Consider the following 19,922-nt stretch of genomic DNA (forward strand, 5'->3'; position numbering starts at 1 on the left):
ACCAGAAGAGGTCAGTCAAATAATGTGTTTATGCCTGTAGTTAGGTTACTATTTAAGCATGATGCTGAGACACTAGAGAGCAGCAGAGAAGCACCAAACAGGCACCCTCTGACTCATATTATCTCCTCTAAATACTGCACATGTCATGTATAGGTGTCCTTACTGCAAAGCCTCATGCACTAAATATTTATTTATTCAGTAAATGAGTGCATAACATAAAAGACAGTAGTTATTTGTAATTTTGTAGGCATTCATTACACTAATTTCCACTGTTTTAAGTTGTAACAGTATGTGTGCAGTTTTTAGATTCAGTAATGATGAATAATAATGACAATAACAGTGTGAAAATTGAGAGATTTTTACCTCACATATGGACCACATGGGGCAAAAAAGAAGAAACTGAAGGAGATACAAAACAAAAATATGCTTGACAAATGTAAAACACTTATGAGTCCATCTCTTATACTTTTTAGACACCATGAGAAGTAGTTCAAAGGAGAGGCAGTTCATCCAACCACCACACAGACACAGACTGTTAGACTGAGGGCTACGCCTCTCCCAAGTACCTATTGTTGCTTTACGTTGACAGAGTGGATGAATATTTAACAGGAGGAGGGAAAGTGGTAGGCATCAGATCACTAAGAAGAAAATAACACTCTCCCCATCCTGTGACCAGCCTATCAATGGTCTGATGACAGACTAAATTGCTCCTGTTGATCAACTTTGAATGAAAAAGGGGGACATACCTGTAGACTGCGCACCGTGTGTTTACAGGTCAGATGGGGTCGTGTGGTGGGCTGCATGGCGTTCAGAGAGATGCGGGCAGGGTGGGAACGTGTGTGGTCAGCACCATGGACAGCGAAGAAAGGATTATTGAGTTGATCGGCGCCATGCGGTCGGAAATCAGGAAGCTGGAGCTGGAGAACATGAGCCTGAGGAGGAGAGCAGCTGGAGCTCATCTCAGAAAGAATACGACAGTTCCCATCATGACACCTGCATGCAGAGGTAGACTTACTGTTAGCAACATGTAGCCTATTGATGAAAAAGCCAGCTAAGCAGAAGAAAATGGTTTAATTAGTCCAGAAATACATTTTTTACGCTGTAAAATGTATACCTGATAATTAGTTTTGAGTTTTTTGGCGGTACTGTAGGTGTTTCCTTTTCAATTAATATGCTTAAATGCTAGAGTATTTTTTCACAGTAGTTCCTTGGGCTCACCTATTTGTTATATTTTCTTCTTTCTCTCATTCAGAGAGTGTTGTCATGACAGTGAGAAGATACGCGATCTTTCAGCTGCTGGTCAATCACCGGAATTTCCAGTTTGACGATGCTAAAAGTGAGCGGCGGACTGGAAAACAGCAAAAATGAAGATTAGCATGTAGCATTAGCTGGCACTGACAACAGAGTGGTCGTACCGAGCCTGACCTACAGGCAACGAAGGCCTAGCGTTATCTGGAGCGAAATCGTGTATCGCTTCTACCAAATAAAGTATTTTTTCTGCTCTGGGTGTCTTCTTGTCAGTTCTTTTTTAGTTAAAACAACTGTTTTGTCGCTAAAAGCTTATACTTACAACTTTTCGTCGAAAAAAAAACTCGAAATAGAATGCTAACATTATATAGAAGCCCATTTCCGCCAGTAAAAGGGAAAAAATGCTAATAATTGACCCTTCCTAAGTCCCGCCCCTTTTATCTCTGTGCTCCAATAGAAGTTGAGCAAGTTGGGTACCTAGGTCAACTTTCTTCTTACCTGTTTCTCAGGGTTGCCACATTTTTGGGGGGAATGGGGCTAATTAGTATTAGTATTAGAAGTACTAGATAGATTAGATTTTGATATTTAAAAGTCTAAATTATGAGATAAAAAGTCTCATAATTTTTACTTTTTATCTCATAATCATATTTTTTTGCATCTTATAATTTCAACTTTTTATCTCATCATTAAGACTTTTTATCTGATAATCCCAACCTTTTACCTCATAATTCTGACTTTTCAGGTCATCATTTTGACCTTTTATCTCACAATTATGATCGTGATAAGTTTGATTTTGATGTCATAATTATATTTTATTATCTCATAATTTTATTTTATCTCATAATTAGGACTTTTAACCCATAATTTTAAATTTTATTGTAGAATTTTGACATTGTATGTCATAATTATGTCTTTTTATTTTATACATAACTCAGGATTTATCATGGGGATATTTACCTTTTTTTTACTGGCGGAAAAGGGCCTCCATATCAACCTGTGGAATGCACCTGTCAGTGGAGTGACTTTACTCTCGCGAGATTTCGGCGTTGCGCAGTGGAGTACAAGCTAGCATTAGCCAAAAACCACTGAGAGGAGAGCGAGTGACAACAACATAACAGACACACACAGACCGACCTAATTTCCAAAGGGGAGGTCACTGAGTTTCCCTGCCGCTTTCCTGGCGTAGAAAGCAAACTAGCAGCTGCCTTTCATGTAGTCTTTAAGTCAACTTAGAAACGAAAGTCGTTCTAACTAATCATGTCCAACCTCAAAGGCGGCACCAAGAAGGACACCAAGATGAGGATACGAGCCTTTCCTGTAAGTCTTTACCGGCTCGGTAAGCGCTGAGACGCTAAATATGAGACTCGAGTACCGGGGATGACAGACCTTTATGCTAGCAACTGCCTGCTAGCTAGCTGATCAAACGAGAAAAACATGTCACTGTCATGTCAAAACTGCTATTAGCTGGACAAATTACCCGAAGCACATTAGCTATGTTAACAGCTCAGTTTATTTAACGGTAGCTACCTTCTTGGTTTGAATATGCTATCGTCGTTTGACATGAGCTAATGTTAGCATATGTCAGGAAACTTCCATAGTAACATATTAGCAAATAGCAGCTAGCTTAGTAGCAGGCCTGATAATGTTAGCTAACTTAAGTTGCAGTCAGTCAGCAAGTATCGTTACGCTATAGTAACGGCAATCCGTTTTGACTGTTGGCGTTTTATTGTCCCATGTATTTAGCGCAGGCTTCTATAAATGGCAATTAGCGTTAACGCGTTATCATGTAGTGTTAGCTCGAAAGCTAACGCAACTTCATCCTAACATGAGACTACCGTAAACATGCCCAAGGTAACTTGAGCGACGTTAGTTAATGTTGTTGACTTCCTAGCTACCTGCTTGTTATTACTACTATTGTCACTCGGTGATTTCTGCATCATCCAGTGATCGCTGGGCTGTATTCAACTACATAGTCACCCACTCAAATAATCTTCATTGTAAGCACAGTTGTCATTTTATGGGATATGCAGATTTGTTTTAGTTAACTAGCCTTTCGAAAGCCTTCCATTTCTTGTTGAGATTGTCAGTGTGAAACACAGACAAATGTATTTTCTACTGTTGGATATCCAGGTTTATGAGTGGGTGTCTGGCAGAATGAGTCAGTGAGCAGATGAGTGAGTGAACACAGCTAATTCTTGCTCAAATATTCATCTCACACGCAAGTGCAAGACCAGACCATTAGTCAACTGTGTAGCCACTACCAGGTGGTCTTAGACAATATATTAAGTAACTTGAAATAAGAGATTAGTATTAATTCATCCTATTACAGCCCTGGTATTCTTAAAAAAGTACATGTGACAAAACAAATGGAAGTTACAGCTGAAACTTTTTTGACAGCTGATCTGCTCAATAAAGTCAGTATTGTCACAGATACATGCTTCCCTTCTTTCCATTACATATCTATACTTGGCAGATAATATAGATGTCACCACTTCAGATCAGAGGACAAAGGACATTTGTGATTTTGGCCTATATATTTCATGCTTACCATTTGCCCTCAAGGAAAAACTGAATATACTAAAAGGTTAACTGTTATATTTTCAGTTAGAAAGTCAGTCAGGGGTGATGGAGAGAGTTCTCTCCATTCTGTGCAGTTTCTTGAGGTAGAGTTTGGGAGAAATGTTAACAGCCAAGGATTTAATGTCTTGGTTTGCTGACTTTAATTACATTTTTAATGCCTCATTATGGACCCTCAGGAAAACATAGTCATTTGTAGCGGGGTGTTGAGTTACTTGTTTGCTGGAGTCAAGCAACACTTTAGGATTGTAAAGCTTTTCATACAGTTTGTTCAAAATGATAGCACAGTCTTCAGCACTATTTTTTAATGTGCTTTGTTTTGTTTTCTGTTGAATATCGATTGCCAAAATATCACCACACTGCCAGAATTACTGTGATGTCTGTTTCTTGGCTGGTGCTTGATGCTGAGAGTCCACTCGTTTTTTTCCCTTACTTTTCCTCCATTTTCATTTGCAGCAACCAACCCTAAAGCATGTTGTGTTGCATTTGTATCATAACCTGAACCATACCATGTGTGGATGTATGTAAAAACAGTGGTAATCTCTTGTAGCAATCACATCTGTCTGGGTTTATTTGTCTTATTGACATTTGTATATTTATCACATGACTATTAAGCTTCACAATTTACTAGATTTTATTGATTGTTTCGAAATACAGTACAACTGTCTCAAACGCTTTTGAAATGCTGTACTATGTATAATTCATTAATTCAGGTTAATTGCAATAACATTACTTTCTTTTTCCTGTGATAATTTCAGTGTGCACACAGCACCAGCCTCAGATTGGCTAACCAGCCAGAAGCAGACATCTTACAGAGAGGCAAAGAATCATGGGAGCAAAAAAAAAAAAAAAAAATAGAATCACCGTAGTTTAAAAATTTTTGCCACCTTCCATCACAATTGCTGACGGTCATCGACCATGGTGCCCTCATAACATTGTGATTCAAAATCCCTCTGTATTTGAAGTAGTGTTTGCCAATTGCCAATTTGGTGGACATTGTAAGCAGATTACTTGATAACTATAATTTGTATAGAAATGATTCTTTCCTAAACTTTTTCACCCATATAAGCAATTGATCACTGAAACTGTGATCACTATAACATGATTCCACTGTAATAGAAATGTGGCTTTTTTACATTGCTGCTACACTTTAGTACACAAGTTTAACTGTGAAAGTCATTGATCAAACATTTGTTCTTTGAAAAAGCTCTTCCCTGTCCTTGCTCAGTATGGAAGTGAGTGTTTTTCAATTTCAGTTTGTTTTGAAAGATATACAAAAAACTTTTTTGGAAATATGTTTTAGAAAGTTGCAATACTATTATTTCTTTATCAAGGTAGAGCATACTGTATATTTGACCTGCATTATTCTTATGAATCTTTGTTTTGTTTTGCAAGTATTGCTGGTCTACTAGATTCTATTGCAAAGAATAATCCTTGACATTACTGTTGTAGTAGGTTGTGGGAGAAAATGGGTGCACAGTTGAAGACACGATGCAAAAACAATATTGGTTATTTTACTAACATTTCAACATATCAACCTTCTTCAGGGTATCGTGTCATACTTTGACATCTTTCTGTCCCTCCTAGATGACAATGGATGAGAAGTATGTCAACAACATCTGGGACCTTCTAAAGAATGCCATTCAGGAGATCCAGAGAAAGAACAACAGCGGGTTGAGCTTTGAGGAGCTGTACAGGAATGCCTACACCATGGTGCTCCATAAGCATGGGGAGAAGCTCTACACAGGCCTGAGGGAGGTTGTCACCGAGCATCTCATCAACAAAGTAAAGAAACATTTTCCTCTGTAATGCAGATCTTAATCATTAACAGAACACTGTGTTTGTAGTCTTGTCACTGCTGAAGAAAGAAATAAGAATTTTAAATAAAAAATTGGCCTAATCAGTGATAGTTCATTACCATTGTGTCACTTTGTTTGGCTACAGTCACTCATAGATTAAAATAAAAAAAAATGTCTCTCAAGGAGATGTATAACCTTTAACAGCAAAGTACATGTTTGATGGATGGTAATAAAATGAACAAGCTTATATATTCCTCTTTTACCGTAAGTAATACACAAGCATAATATGGACTGTGAATCAATCAGTTATGAGAAACATTGCTATCCTCATTACCACCAGAAATACTAGTTTTTTTAGTTTATTATTGTGTACTATAGTATTGTGTAACACTGGTCAACTGTTGCATCTGAGATGTTATGAAGCCACCCACAACTAGTTGGGGCTGTAGCTCTGACAGGTAAGCGCTAATGCCCAAATGTACAACATAGAGGTTGAAAGTGGGACAAAGAAGATGACTTCATAAAACCAATGTGGTTTATCAGTATTTTGATCTAGAACATGAAAATAAGGTTGTATGTACTCTGTGTCAAAATAAACTGGCATGTAACTACTCAGTTGTAGCAGTGCATAACTATACACAGCCATGTGGACGTTAACCTGGCTGCTGGCCAGGTTAAAGGTTGCTGGTCCTAGCACTGCCAACATTAGTCACACTTGGCAAACAAACATGATATTGTTTACCTCCCTTGAGAGTTGTACTTTTAGACTAGTCGACTAATTTAAACTTTTGAAGTTCCATTTAATCAACAGGGAAATTTGTCTTGACAAATGTAACTACCTATGAGGTTCAAAGCTCTTGCAAACTTCTCTCTCCTCTTCAAATCCTGTTATATTTGTCCTTATATGACCTGATATTTATCCGTTACACCAGAGATAACTTGATGTGACCTCTGTTTTGTCAATCTGTTTGTGTTTTCAGGTACGGGAAGATGTCCTAAACTCTCTAAATAATAACTTTCTGCAAACGCTGAATCAGGCCTGGAATGACCATCAAACTGCCATGGTTATGATCAGAGACATCCTCATGTACATGGTAAGAGGGCTGCTTTTCTCTCATCATACTAATTTTTTATATAATTAAATCATATTGGAGTTGTAGATGAATTACAGCACAAAGATAATTTTACAACACATTAGTGGCAGATGTTCTGTGTGTCTCATGGGCTCTGTTGCTTCTACAAGTGGATCATGGTGTTTGTTCCCTGTCATGAATAATTTTGTGCTTTTGAAGAAATGGCCTTTTGTTTCCAACCCTGGCCAACCTTCACCTACATCCTATTCTGGACTTTGATTGTAAGGTGCTGTTTTATTTGTGGGCCTAACAATAAGCCTCTGTTGTTGTGTTTATTTCCTCTGTTGGAAAACTGGCAGGACTAGTTGATTTACTTTAGCCAGCAGCAAGTCCAAAGTGTTTGTGTGGTTGTGTGTGAGTGAGTGAGGCCCTGGCATGAGATAGGCACAAGTGTAGGCTTAAACAATGGCACAGTCAGTACAGAGACTACACAGCTCTCCTGGGGTTCGTTTGTTCTACACTCTCCGTTTTCCTGTCCTGGCCTTACCCCGGATAGCTGGTTTTCAGTTCTCTAACTATGGGGCACTCACCATGTCTGTGCAATGAGAGCAGCCTGCTGTGGATGGTACCTGCCTGCTGACCTCTAGAGGAGAGCTAGGCTTTGCTTTTCTCACCAGGTGTATTTACTTTGTTGGAAGCCATTATTTATTTGTCTAGGAGAGGTAGAGTGATTTTCATGTACTAGTCATTCATTTTAATGTTGTTTAGAGGATGCATGTAATTTTGTTACATTTTAGCCCTTGTTACCTGCTATGTCTGTTTTTTTTTGTTTTTTTTTAAATTTTATTTTATATTGTTATCCAATGTAATAAATGCAAATGTTTTTAGTCTAGTTTAGAAAAAAGGAGAGGCATCAGAAAGCCAAACCTCATAAGCTCATAAAACATACTGATATTGGGCCAAAAGGAAGCGCTTTTGTACACAAATGTAAAAAAAACAATACAAGTCACATTTTGATCCCATGTAATATCCTGGAAGTTTGTTGTCTAATGGGGCTCATCTCCTGTAGTTTGGCACTGACTAATATTTGTCAATCTGGACTTATTATGGATGGTTGTAAAAGTCTTGCTACAGAGTGGTATATAAATATTTTATCATCCACATCCCCAATGAATATTTATGCTTTCTGGAAGGGGCTTATGTCTGGGAATGTTTCAGACACCCACCAGTCATTTATTTAATGACCCTATAAAAACTTTGCAACCTGTCATTGTATAGTGTGTGATGACAGGTTTGCTGGCTCATCCAGAACCCATGAAAAGTACTTTGTACCGCCTTGTATAATTGTGGATGTAGTCCTAGTTTGTCAGCACACGCATTAATTGATACTTTCTGAGGGAAGTGGAATGAGCAACTTTCAAACAACCTGTATACAATAGTTTTTTCCTGCAATTTTTAAGTTTGTTGAATTTTGCTCTTACTTGTCCTCCGGCTCAGTGGGTGTGTACTGTGCAGCTGAATAACAGTGTCCCGCAGATCAATGGCTCTCACTCTGCAGACCATTGAATTTAGACAAAAAGGCATACATTTATATCAACTGCGTCAATTAATTGCATCAGTTCGGGCCGTAGTACTTCTTTGCATATGTACAATATCTGATGTCTTCTTCACTCCATTCTGTCTGTTCTCGCAGGACCGGGTTTACGTTCAACAAAACAACGTGGAGAATGTGTACAACCTCGGCCTCATCATATTCAGAGACCAGGTGGTGCGTTATGGCTGCATTCGAGACCACCTACGACAGACGTTACTGGACATGATTGCTCGTGAGAGGAGGGGAGAGGTCGTAGACAGGTATGCAGGAGTACTACTTCACTGTTTGACCTAAAGGATTACTGTAACTGAGGGCCTGGATGCCCCATATTTTTATTGAATTGGGTGATATGTAGCAATTTTTATAGGTATCTGTCTTGATCTTGCATCATGTGTTTGCACTTTATCCACAAGCATGTTTTTACTTTTTTTGCTTATTTTTGGTAGAGCTTGTTATTTCAATATATTATTTTCTGAAAATGAAAACGTGGGCAAATATGGAAGCCTTACAGTACATTTTTTATCATTCGTTGCAGAGGCGCAATCAGAAACGCCTGCCAGATGCTGATGATTCTTGGTCTGGATGGCAGGTCTGTATATGAGGAGGACTTTGAGGGCCCATTCTTAGATATGTCAGCAGAATTCTTCCAGGTAAGTCTGCAGTAGGTTCTTGGTGTCTCTGTATTTCTGAAACCACTGTCAGTCCTTTTTAATAAAACAGAACACAATATCTGCTCTTTCAGATGGAGAGCCAAAAGTTCCTAGCAGAAAACAGTGCCAGTGTCTACATTAAGAAGGTAGAGGCCAGAATTAATGAGGAGATCGAGCGAGTTATGCACTGCCTAGACAAGTCTACGGAGGAGCCTATTGTCAAGGTGGTGGAGAGGGAGCTAATTTCTAAACACATGAAGACCATCGTGGAGATGGAGAACTCGGGCCTCGTCCATATGCTCAAGAATGGCAAGACAGAAGGTAAACACTATGCCTAATTTGTGTTTCCTCTTTCAATTAGTTCTAATTATGATATAAAACAAAAGAATCACAAGGAATGGACTAATTATATTTTTGCAGCCTTTCCTCAACAGTTTCTCATTATATTTCCCACCATGTCTCCCTCTCAGACCTGGCATGCATGTATAAGCTGTTCAGTCGTGTGCCAAATGGCCTGAAAACGATGTGCGAGTGCATGAGCTCTTACTTGAGGGAGCAAGGCAAAGCTTTGGTATCAGAAGAGGGAGAGGGCAAGAACCCTGTCGACTATATCCAGGTATGCTGGTTGAACACAAAAAGTCGAGTCCAAAAATACAACTTTGTGACACAAGGCTTTGTTCAGACTACTAGCCCCAAACCATTTTTTTTACATATCCAGATTGATTTTAGAATGTCTGGTCAGCAATAATCCAAATTGATTTTTGCAAATCGCATTCAGGCAACATTTGGAGATAGTCTGAAATGCAATTCCAGTCAGATTTCTACAAATGCACCTTAGTCTGGACACACTAGCTGCTCAAATCAGATTTCAAAAAGTCTTTTGTGTAACTCGTGAGGTAACACACAACATCAACATCAAATCCAGAGTGACAGTTGTGCATCAGAGCATCTGAGGATTACAATGACAGCCTTCTCTGTTGCTGAGTTTGTCTGGTGCAATGACCTACACATGATTGTTTGGTGGATGTGATGATGGATCTCCATTTTTCAAGCTTCCATGTTGGAAAGCCATGTTGACCACGTATATAGTTATTTACACCAACGTTATTACCACAACAACCCATGCAGATAGGTTGGTGATGTCTGGACACAGAAATCCATTTTGATCACTTGCAAATAACAGTGTGGACAGTCTGTCTTGAAAATCTGATTTTAGAAACAAGCCTTACTTTCCTGCAGTCTGAACAAAGGCTTAGACTCTTGGGAAGTCCTGCTTTAATTGCAAATGAGAGATAAATGTGTCGATATAGATTGTATCACCTATTTGTAATTTCCTCCTCAACAGGGCCTGCTAGACCTTAAGACACGATTTGATCGTTTCCTCCTCGAGTCCTTCAACAATGATAGACTCTTCAAACAAACCATAGCAGGAGACTTTGAGTATTTCCTCAACCTTAACTCCCGCTCACCAGAGTACCTGTCACTCTTTATTGATGACAAGCTCAAGAAGGGTGTTAAAGGGGTAAGTAGCTTCTTAGCATTAAATCCAAATGCATAGCAGAACATTTTTATGCTCTGCAAGAAATGTAGATTTTTTTGCCTGTACTTATTATTTTTCTCTCTCTTTCTTGCTTGACCAGTTGACAGAACAAGAAGTGGAGTCGATCCTTGACAAGGCCATGGTGTTGTTCAGGTTTATGCAGGAGAAGGATGTGTTTGAAAGGTACTACAAGCAGCATCTGGGCCGCAGGCTGCTCAGCAACAAGAGCGTCTCAGACGACTCGGAGAAGAACATGATCTCTAAGCTCAAGGTAAAAGAGTGAGAAAGTTTTGAATACAGATTTATATGCATATCCCTTGTAACTGCTCCTCATGATTTCTTCTTCTCTGCTCACATTACCCGGCTTTCACGCTGTCTGAATCTCTGTCAGCAGTTTCAACTCGCTGTTCTCTGTCTTTCTCCCCCGCAGACAGAATGTGGCTGTCAATTTACCTCGAAACTGGAAGGGATGTTCAGAGACATGAGCATCTCCAACACTACAATGGATGAGTTCAGGCAACACATCCAAACCACATCAGTACGGCAGACAGACGTCCTTTTAGAAACACAAAACACTCATTATTCTAAACAAGGCAATTTTTTGAAGTACAACTGCATTGGAAGCGAGTCTGTCAAAACGTAATTTTCTGCCATGTATCTCTTTAGGCATCTCTAAGTGGTGTGGACCTCACAGTAAGAGTCCTCACGACTGGCTACTGGCCTACACAGTCGGCAACACCTAAATGCACCATCCCCCCTGCTCCCAGACACGCCTTTGAAGTCTTTAGAAGGTAATGCTCTTAAATTCACTCAAATGTTTCACTCCACATGGAGAGGCTCAGTGTCGTTCTGTGTGGTATTTGAAGAACTTTGCTTTCATTTGACAGATTTTACCTTGCTAAGCACAGTGGTAGACAGCTCACGCTGCAACACCACATGGGCGGGGCAGACCTAAATGCAACCTTCTATGGAGCTATTAAAAAGGTAGACGCAAAATGCCATTTAATCATGCAGGTTCCCTTGCTTTGTTGCTATAAGCCACATAATTCAAGATGCAGTGGCACTCCTTAGGATTTGAATCAGAGCAGCTTGTTTTCTTCAAGGCAGTATCATTATTTATAAATTCACCTTCATCTGCAGGAGGATGGTTCAGAAGTGGGTGTGGGAGGTGCTCAGGTGACCGGCTCTAACACCCGCAAGCACATACTGCAGGTCTCCACCTTCCAGATGACCATCCTCATGCTCTTCAATAACAGAGAAAAGTGCACTTTTGAGGTGGGTACAGGGTGAATGTCCTTTATCTGGATATCTTCATCTCACTATCCTGTCTTTGCAGAGGTTATTTTTACTTACTTTATTACTTGCATTCATTCTGTATGCGTTCCCTGTTTTACAACCTTATCGCCCCTTTTGTCCTCATCTGTAGGAGATTCAGCAGGAGACAGATATTCCTGAGAGGGAGCTGGTGCGAGCGTTGCAGTCTTTGGCCTGTGGGAAGCCGACACAGAGAGTTCTCACCAAGGAGCCGAAGTCCAAGGAGATCGAGAGCGGCCACGTGTTTACAGTCAATGATCAGTTTACTTCCAAACTGCACAGAGTCAAAATACAGACAGGTGGGCAAAGTTTGTGTTCATCACAAATCATCACTACACTAAACCTAACCTGTTTGGTTCCACTAAGAAGAATTCAGGCCTGTTTGCCCGGTTAGCACAGTTCATTTTGAACCCCGGTGCGGATCAAAAAACTGAACCAAGGCTGCTTGAAAAGGTGGTCTCATCTCCTACTCTGTTGTGGTTCATTTGTGGTGTGAAACAAATCACAGGATTTAATGATTGCAGATGTGTGATTTTAGGATTTTGAAAGTTCACCAGCTAATAAATCCATTTGCTGAAATAGAAATCTCTTTGGGAAGCCATTGTTTAATTGATCTGTATAATCTTTTTATATATTTATGGAAATCATTTAGTAATCATGGTTAAACACACATGCACATCATTGCAGGTATTTTCCCTGATTAATAGGACAAAATCCATGAAAACTGCAGCGCTTTAATCCTTCCCCATGTGCTTTGTCAGTTCATTAAGTCTATTAAAAAGTGTGACAGGAATCCCACAGTAATAAGACCCAAAGAATTACTGTGCAAAATGACTCCTCTTCGTCCTGTTGCTCGTTGTTTATAATTATTCATAACATGCTCAATTTGCAGTCTTTGTGAGCTATTTTTGACACTGAAGAAGACAAATATATACACGTCAGAAACATCAGAGTGCTACATAAACGTCTGTCAGTCACCAGATTTTGATTTTCCCACACGGGTCCTGATGATGCACAAAGCTGTCCAACCAAAGTTACTGTTCAGTTTGTATAACTTTATGTGTATTCCTTTTGGTTTGTTTGTAAAAAAGTCAATGTGAGCAAGAGGTGGACCACTATTGAAATGCAACAATGTGTAAGTTTTTACTCTTGTTCGAGACAAAATGAATCAAACTGCTTGTGAAAAAGCACCTTAAGTCGCACCTCACTTCTGAGCCAACTTCTGCCCACCGTCTGTTACACAATGTATTATATTTTGGGTTAGGTGGTTTCATTTCATGGTACTCTTCCTTTCTGCTAATATAAAACACTGCCTTGAGAGATTTTCTACATTTTCTCCTCAAACCTCATCTTATTCCTGTGTCCTACTTTCCCAGTTGCTGCTAAACAAGGAGAGTCAGATCCGGAAAGAAAAGAGACGCGGCAGAAAGTGGATGATGACCGGAAGCATGAGATTGAGGCAGCCATTGTCCGAATCATGAAGTCGAGGAAGAAGATGCAGCACAACGTCCTGGTGGCAGAGGTAAGGAATCCCCATCAGATTTGCTTAACAGCAATGTTAATCCAGTAATTTTCCACCCTTATCCCAAATATATTTTGACTCCATGTTCTGTAGAGAAATATCATTTAAAAGGTTCAGCCTTTAATGATGAAATTAATTTTCTTACATTTTGTGACTTTGTGTCCTCAGGTGACCCAGCAGCTCCGGGCACGTTTTCTTCCCAGCCCTGTGGTAATCAAAAAGCGTATAGAAGGACTAATAGAAAGAGAATACTTGGCTAGAACGCCAGAAGATCGTAAAGTGTACACCTACGTTGCGTAGAAGATGAACTGTGGATGAGGAGGAAGAGACTGGACGGGGAGGATTTGTTTGTTTTCTTTGGACTGTTGTTACGCATGGACTGGAAGTTTCTTTTAAAGACAAATGCTGGGAACCTGATTCATCGTCCCTTACAAAAACACAGTAAACACACGTTAATGGGGAATAAAATGTTGGCGCAGAAAAAAAAAAATCCATCAAAAACTTGTAGATGATTTTTAAATCAGGCCCAGTCTTCCTATTCCCTGTGAGTTTTAACATGGATGGATCCAGCTTCAAGCTTTTCACTGTTTTACCCTTGTAGAGATCCAACTTGCAAAGAATCCCTTGGGAAAAATGTGAATGCACCACATTATTTTTTGTTTCAATACTGTATAAAAATAATAAAAAATATTAAAAACAGCAAATGTGGATTGTTACAAAACAAAAATTAAAATATTGAGTATTGATGCTCCGCAGTTTTGCACAGAAATGCTTTGCTCATCTTCCACATTTGAGTCTTGCAGCCTAACTGTCATTGTGATTTTCACATTCCAGTCAGGATGAAAACATCTGTCCTGTGAATGTCGTCTCCCAAAGGACCAGAAGTACAGTATTTTGAGGACTGAGCACAGTGAGTTCTCACATCCATTAGCTTGGTTATTTGTACCATTATGATAACCACTTCATGCAAATGTTGAGCTCCTACTTCACATCTAAGATGTAAGCGCCACAGACCACTGATCAAACACTGATGCACTTCTACATGTTTGGGCTGTAAGTTAAAAATCAAAATTACACATCCAGCAGATAAACCAATAAACCCCCTACTTTTATCATCAAAAGCACAGGTTCTCGATTTTTCTCAGCCAAGGACCTGTTACAAAACATTAGCTATACCAGGGAGCCCTTCATGTATGTGTCCTGGAATAATTTGATATTTCCTTATGTGAAAGAACAACACAAGAGAAATGTTTTAGAAAGATATTAGACATGTTTTTAAAATACCATGTCAACCCAAAATACCCACAACATACATACACACGCATCACACATAAAATAAAATGCTGATTGTGGTTATTAAAAAAAAAAGGGGGGGGAAATAGTTCATGTAAAAAAGTAATGATTGCTATAAGTCAAATCACAAAATAAACAGGTAATGTAGCCTTTTGTAAAAACAAAAAAAAAAAGTTTTTATATATCATGATAATTTAAATTACAGATTCATGGACCCTCTGGCAGGGTGCCACAGTCTCTTATTTGAGAAACACTGATCTCAATAACAGAGGAATCACTTTAACATGCTTTCAGTAACTGCTGTTAATGACCTTTTCAATCCAAATCAATTACTTTTGTCTTTAAATCAACAGTTCATGACAGTCCAGCTAACACGTTGACATCACAGATAAATCAGGTGACACAGAGCTACGCACTGTCCTGAAAATATGTCACATTAATGGAGAGAATTAGGAGATACATTAGACAAACATGATTAAACACGACAAGTATGCCAACTGTTTCAGAAACTGATCTTGTTATAACTAATGCTTTAATGGGTCAGTGACATACAGTGTAACATTTATGTCACAGTTCAGACAAATTGAGGCCTGGACGGGTCCATGGTTCCGTTAATTTCTGCGTCAGCTTGTGTCTGAACGATTCTGGTCAGAGTCTCCAGCTGAGTCATGAATCTCTGGATTTCTTCTGCAGAGCTGTGAGTCCAGGCCAGAGGCAGGTGAGCAGGAACAGGCCTACGATCTGCAACACAAACAGTCTGTCAGAGCTGAATTCACCTAAGAGGATGGGGGGAGAAAAAAATGAAAGGAACATCTCTGTAAATGTGCAGTGGAGGAACCTGTCAGACTTCATGCTGCTCACCTTGAAAGAACTGCCCGCTGCGTGTTCTGGCAGCAACTCGAGACAAGGCCAACCACGCAACGGTGTCGGCTCCCTGTTCCACACTGCGCAGCCTCTCCCCCATCATGTGGTGGAACTGAGGCATTGATGTAGAAACAGCTGGAAAAAAAACAGTAACAGTGTGTATGTTTCAGGTTACTATCAAAGAGGGACATACTGTTATTTAGTCATACTCTAGCAAATTAAACAGACAGAGGTTTCTACTACAGACAGATAAAGAACGATCTGCAGAAAAAATGCATTTTCAAACTTGGACAAATTAATAATTTGTAAATACCTTATCTGCCTTTTAAAAAGCACACTTACAGTATTAAAGAAAATTCTAAAGAATGGAGTCAACATTTATAGTGTAAATAAAACAAACAAAATAAAATAGCTAATGAGATATATCATTCAAATAAAAAGTACCTGGTGTATCTACCCAGCCTGGATGCATCACAGAGAAGTGAATAATTGGATTGGCTTTGGCCCACTGTTGTGTCAGCACCACCTGCTGTCTCTGAGCAGAAACAACACATTGTTACCTCTGCTGTATTCACTACCACTGCAAACTCCTGCATAGTTTGCCCTTAAGAAGTATCCAGATGTTTTAAAGTAGTGATACTAGTGTTGAAATACTTGGTTACAAGTTTTGTTTTAGTTTTGTTTTGTTTTTTGTTGTTGTTGTTTTTACTTTTTATCTGTAGCTAGAAGTTTTACTTCATTATATATCACAACAACAAAATAAGTTGCCTAAGGGAAGGTATCACACAGACAGGCAAGAGAACAAGAAAATAAACATTAACAAAAATAGATGGCAGCCAGGTTTAAATAAATATATATTAGATTCATCATCAACGTAGCCATCTCCATTATCAAGAGGTGTCTTTTACTTTGCTTGTCCCTTACAGCCTCAGAGTCTCTTTGACTGCATGAATTGCAAATTAAATAAATATGAGGAAATAAAAACAATGGATGCATACAAATGTACCCTACTATGAGTTAGGACAAACCAAACATGAGAAAATATAATAAAATTTCCTTGTTGTCAGTATCCTTCCCTGTCATATTTTGTAGGCCTTGACTTCTGGTACCAGACATAACTGTGTACAATATAAAAGAAAAAAAATTAGGGGAATGGTAGTATTCAACTTATGCACATATGTCTCATGTAAAGTTTTGTCTTAGAGGCCGGCTAAAGTCAATGCTGGTAAATTTATCTTGGTGTATTGTCTGTCAGTTTCTCCATTATATTAATTATAATTATTATAATTTTAATTATTTTATACATATTTATTACTTGAGTTATATTTTGTATTAATAATATAAAGCTATCAAATAAATCTAGTGGAGTAAAAGTACAGTATTTGCCTTCAAGGTGTAGTAGAGTGGAAGTATAAAATAGCATAAAATGTAAATATTCAAGTACATTCAAAGTGTGCTTAGATACGTATTTGACAAAATGTACTTAGTTACATTCCCTCACTGTTGATTTATAGCCTGGATTACTACCTTGTTCTGGGCGTAGACCATGACACCATCGAAGAAGCCTTTTTCTGACTGCAAGTCATCCACTTTGAGTTTCTGGACCAGCATGCCTCCTGAGGACACAGTGATCTAACAGTCAGGGAGAAAAGAGGCACAGTGTGCTCAGACAACAGCCACTACAGCGTGGACAGAGGTGGCTTTATGTCGTCTACATGATGCAGATGAGGACTGCGTTCGTGTGTGTTTGTGCGAGCGTGTGTGTGTGTGTGTGTCCATACCACCCTGGGATCCCGGCTCTTCTGTAGGAGCGGTATGAGAGTCTGGGTGAGGATGTAGACCCCTAAAGAGATGGAGAAAACTCATGAATTTTAATGTGCTTCTGTGCGGCAGCAGCGTGGTTCTGTTTGACCATCAGAATGAGGTCTCACCCATCGTGTTGGTGGCAAAGTTCTTCTCCAGTCCCTCAGCATTCAGCTCTCTCTTGTGCACCATACAGCCTGCATTGTTTATCTGTCACAAGAAAATAAGAAAGAAGTCAGATCAAATATCTGAGATGTGATGAAGGGTAAAAGAAAGTGCTGATACCTACCAACACATTCAAGGATGGATACTGCTTCTTGAAGGCCTCTGCAAACTCCCAGACTTTGTGTGTCTCTGACATGTCCACGATATGGATATACACCTCCTAGAAACACCAGACGACTGTCAGTCACTCTCTCTTAGAAATCATGGGACCTCTTCCATGTTGAAGTAAGTAAACTTTATTAATAAAGCACCTTTAGAAACCAGCCAACCAGCTGATGTATGTTGGGTTGCACTGGTGTGATATGTGACTCAAGTTGTGCATTAGTTAAGTCTTGCAGCTGCATTTTGGACCAACTGAAGCCGAGACAGAACCAAGACAGGATGGAACAAAGACATTCGACATTTATTCCAGGTCTTGAAAGGATAATGCAGGTTTGAAATTGGAAGAAACATGATAGGACTGCTTTCTTCATGTGACACTAAACGTTCATGTGTTGGTCAAAGAAAACATCATAGTTTTAGTTTTGTGACTTACTTAATATTTGCTGTAAGCAGACCTCTGCACTGCTTTTCTCAGAAAGCAGTCTGGCAGCTACTTTGCAAGGAAGGGGCCCTGAGATGTAACGTTTCTCTGATGTTTTGCCGGGGTTAAATCTCACAAAATTGTCTGACATCCTGTCCTTGATAGCTATTAGGTAATCATGCAAAGTGGAGAGTTTACTGAGGTTGGTTCGTTTTGAAAGAAACTTAAAGGGAGAGCATGTACAAGTGGAAAAGACTAGGACCAAGGATCGAACCCTGGGGCGCGCCACACATCAGTCGAGCAGATGAGGAGACAACACTCACCGTATTCCCAGACTCATTGACAATATCTGCCCTGGCCTCTTCTGCCTTATCTTTGTTCCTACACACCATGTGAACTGTCCCACCTGGAAACAAAAACATGAGATTTTTTTTATCATCTATATAACATGCACAACATTGAACACACCTCTCTGGTATTTACCTTTCTTGGCTACAGCCATGGCTGTCGCTCTGCCAATTCCACTGTTGGCTCCGGTGATCATGAAAGATCTTCCCACAACAGACACGTTCAGGTCCTGGGGGTCAAAGTCTTTGGATGCCACCTCATATCCCTTCCTGAGGGCACAAAGAAAACCCAAGAATCAGTGTGGGCCCTTAAGTTAAAAGGACCGTCCCACCCAAGATCAAAAATACACATTCCTCTTCTTACCTGTAGTGCTATTAATCCATCTAGATTGTTTTGGTGTGAGTTGTTGAGTTTTGCAGTTGTAGAGATGTCTGCCTTTTCTGGTCTGAATAACTCGCTGAGTTTGTTACCAGTCACTTTATTGATATATTAATGGCACTGGAAGTAAAATAAAGACCCATGGTTATGGGCAGGTAGTAGACGCAATCTTGCAAAACTTAAAAACGCATTGTTTTGCATCTATAATCAGGACAGGTGCTTTGTCACAATACTGAATCTCCCTAACTAAGCATCCCTACCCAATTATACGCCCTTGTAGAATGAAACTACACAGCGCTCGTGGTGCTCAAGGCACCAAGACGTACCAAGACATGCAACTCCAACACAATGTCTCTTTACAGAAACATTCTTTAGAAAGAAAAGCGTTCCTACAAGGCACTGCTCACATCAAGGTGTGTGGAGTATCTTCAGTAATCAGGTCATGATTTCTGGACAGAGAAGATTGCTGTTGAGTACCATTTACCATTACATTTCAAAGAAGGCAGACAACAAACTTGACCACTCACACCAAAACAAACTAGATGGACACGTAGCACCACAGACCAGAGGAAAAACAAGTATTTTTGATTTTGGGGGTAGGGGGGGGGTGAACTGCCTCCTTCAGCGATGTTCAGATTGACTATCTGCAATATTTTCCACATATCAGCTTCAGTAGTCAAGTGATGCTGGATGTCATCCTCAAGACACATCAGCTGTCAATGGAACTATTGTAACTGCACATAAAGGCCAGTTTGTGTGGTGATGTGTGCCATACAGTGATCTGACCTTTGATGCCCCTCTGTTTATCAGTCTTACAGCTAAAATAAATGACATTAAATACATTTTGCAGTCAATAAAACCTATATTTAGACAAATAGATCAAGTTAGACTATATATGCACAAATGAAACTAACAAATCATCCCCTGAGAGCAGTTTCTTTAGATCTCTAGATAGGCTCCAAAGTCAATAGCGTTGACTGACCTGGTATATTGGTGGATTCCATTCAAAAACCAGACAGCATTTCTGTACAGAGACATGTCATCAAGTGGAAAACAATCCCAAACTCAGCGCACCAGCTTCCCCTGTCCCCGTCAACCACTGTGACGGACCAGTATCACATGAAGCTGCAGGGAGCGCTTGCTGCTCTCTGCCGACGCTGCAGAGGAACAG

The 19,922-nt window shown here is 39.6% G+C and overlaps 2 protein-coding genes across 2 annotated transcripts; one reads left to right on the forward strand and one right to left on the reverse strand.

Annotated features, from left to right (window-relative positions):
- Positions 1-2,310: 2,310 nt before the first annotated feature.
- Positions 2,311-14,021, forward strand: LOC146317594 (cullin-3-like). The gene is made up of 16 exons (XM_084732079.1): positions 2,311-2,565; positions 5,413-5,610; positions 6,605-6,718; positions 8,391-8,551; positions 8,827-8,941; positions 9,034-9,262; positions 9,412-9,557; positions 10,287-10,463; positions 10,582-10,752; positions 10,912-11,019; positions 11,148-11,272; positions 11,369-11,465; positions 11,622-11,756; positions 11,908-12,094; positions 13,172-13,317; positions 13,486-14,021. Exons 1-16 carry the CDS (start codon positions 2,506-2,508, stop codon positions 13,615-13,617), a joined length of 2,301 nt encoding a protein of 766 aa, XP_084588205.1. The 5' UTR covers positions 2,311-2,505; the 3' UTR covers positions 13,618-14,021.
- A 747-nt stretch (positions 14,022-14,768) lies between these two features.
- On the reverse strand, positions 14,769-19,878 carry dhrs12lb (dehydrogenase/reductase (SDR family) member 12-like b). Its single transcript, XM_084732065.1, has 10 exons — positions 19,734-19,878; positions 18,509-18,642; positions 18,349-18,431; positions 17,567-17,662; positions 17,406-17,487; positions 17,256-17,317; positions 17,002-17,106; positions 15,919-16,009; positions 15,472-15,609; positions 14,769-15,351 (listed from the first exon to the last, which is right to left on the reverse strand). Exons 1-10 carry the CDS (start codon positions 19,787-19,789, stop codon positions 15,185-15,187), a joined length of 1,014 nt encoding a protein of 337 aa, XP_084588191.1. The 5' UTR covers positions 19,790-19,878; the 3' UTR covers positions 14,769-15,184.
- Between the last annotated feature and the right edge of the window lie 44 nt (positions 19,879-19,922).

This window comes from Lutjanus erythropterus, chromosome 12 (genome assembly GCF_056507025.1).
Source record: "Lutjanus erythropterus isolate fLutEry1 chromosome 12, fLutEry1.hap2, whole genome shotgun sequence".
NCBI classification, from domain to species: domain Eukaryota; kingdom Metazoa; phylum Chordata; class Actinopteri; order Lutjaniformes; family Lutjanidae; genus Lutjanus; species Lutjanus erythropterus.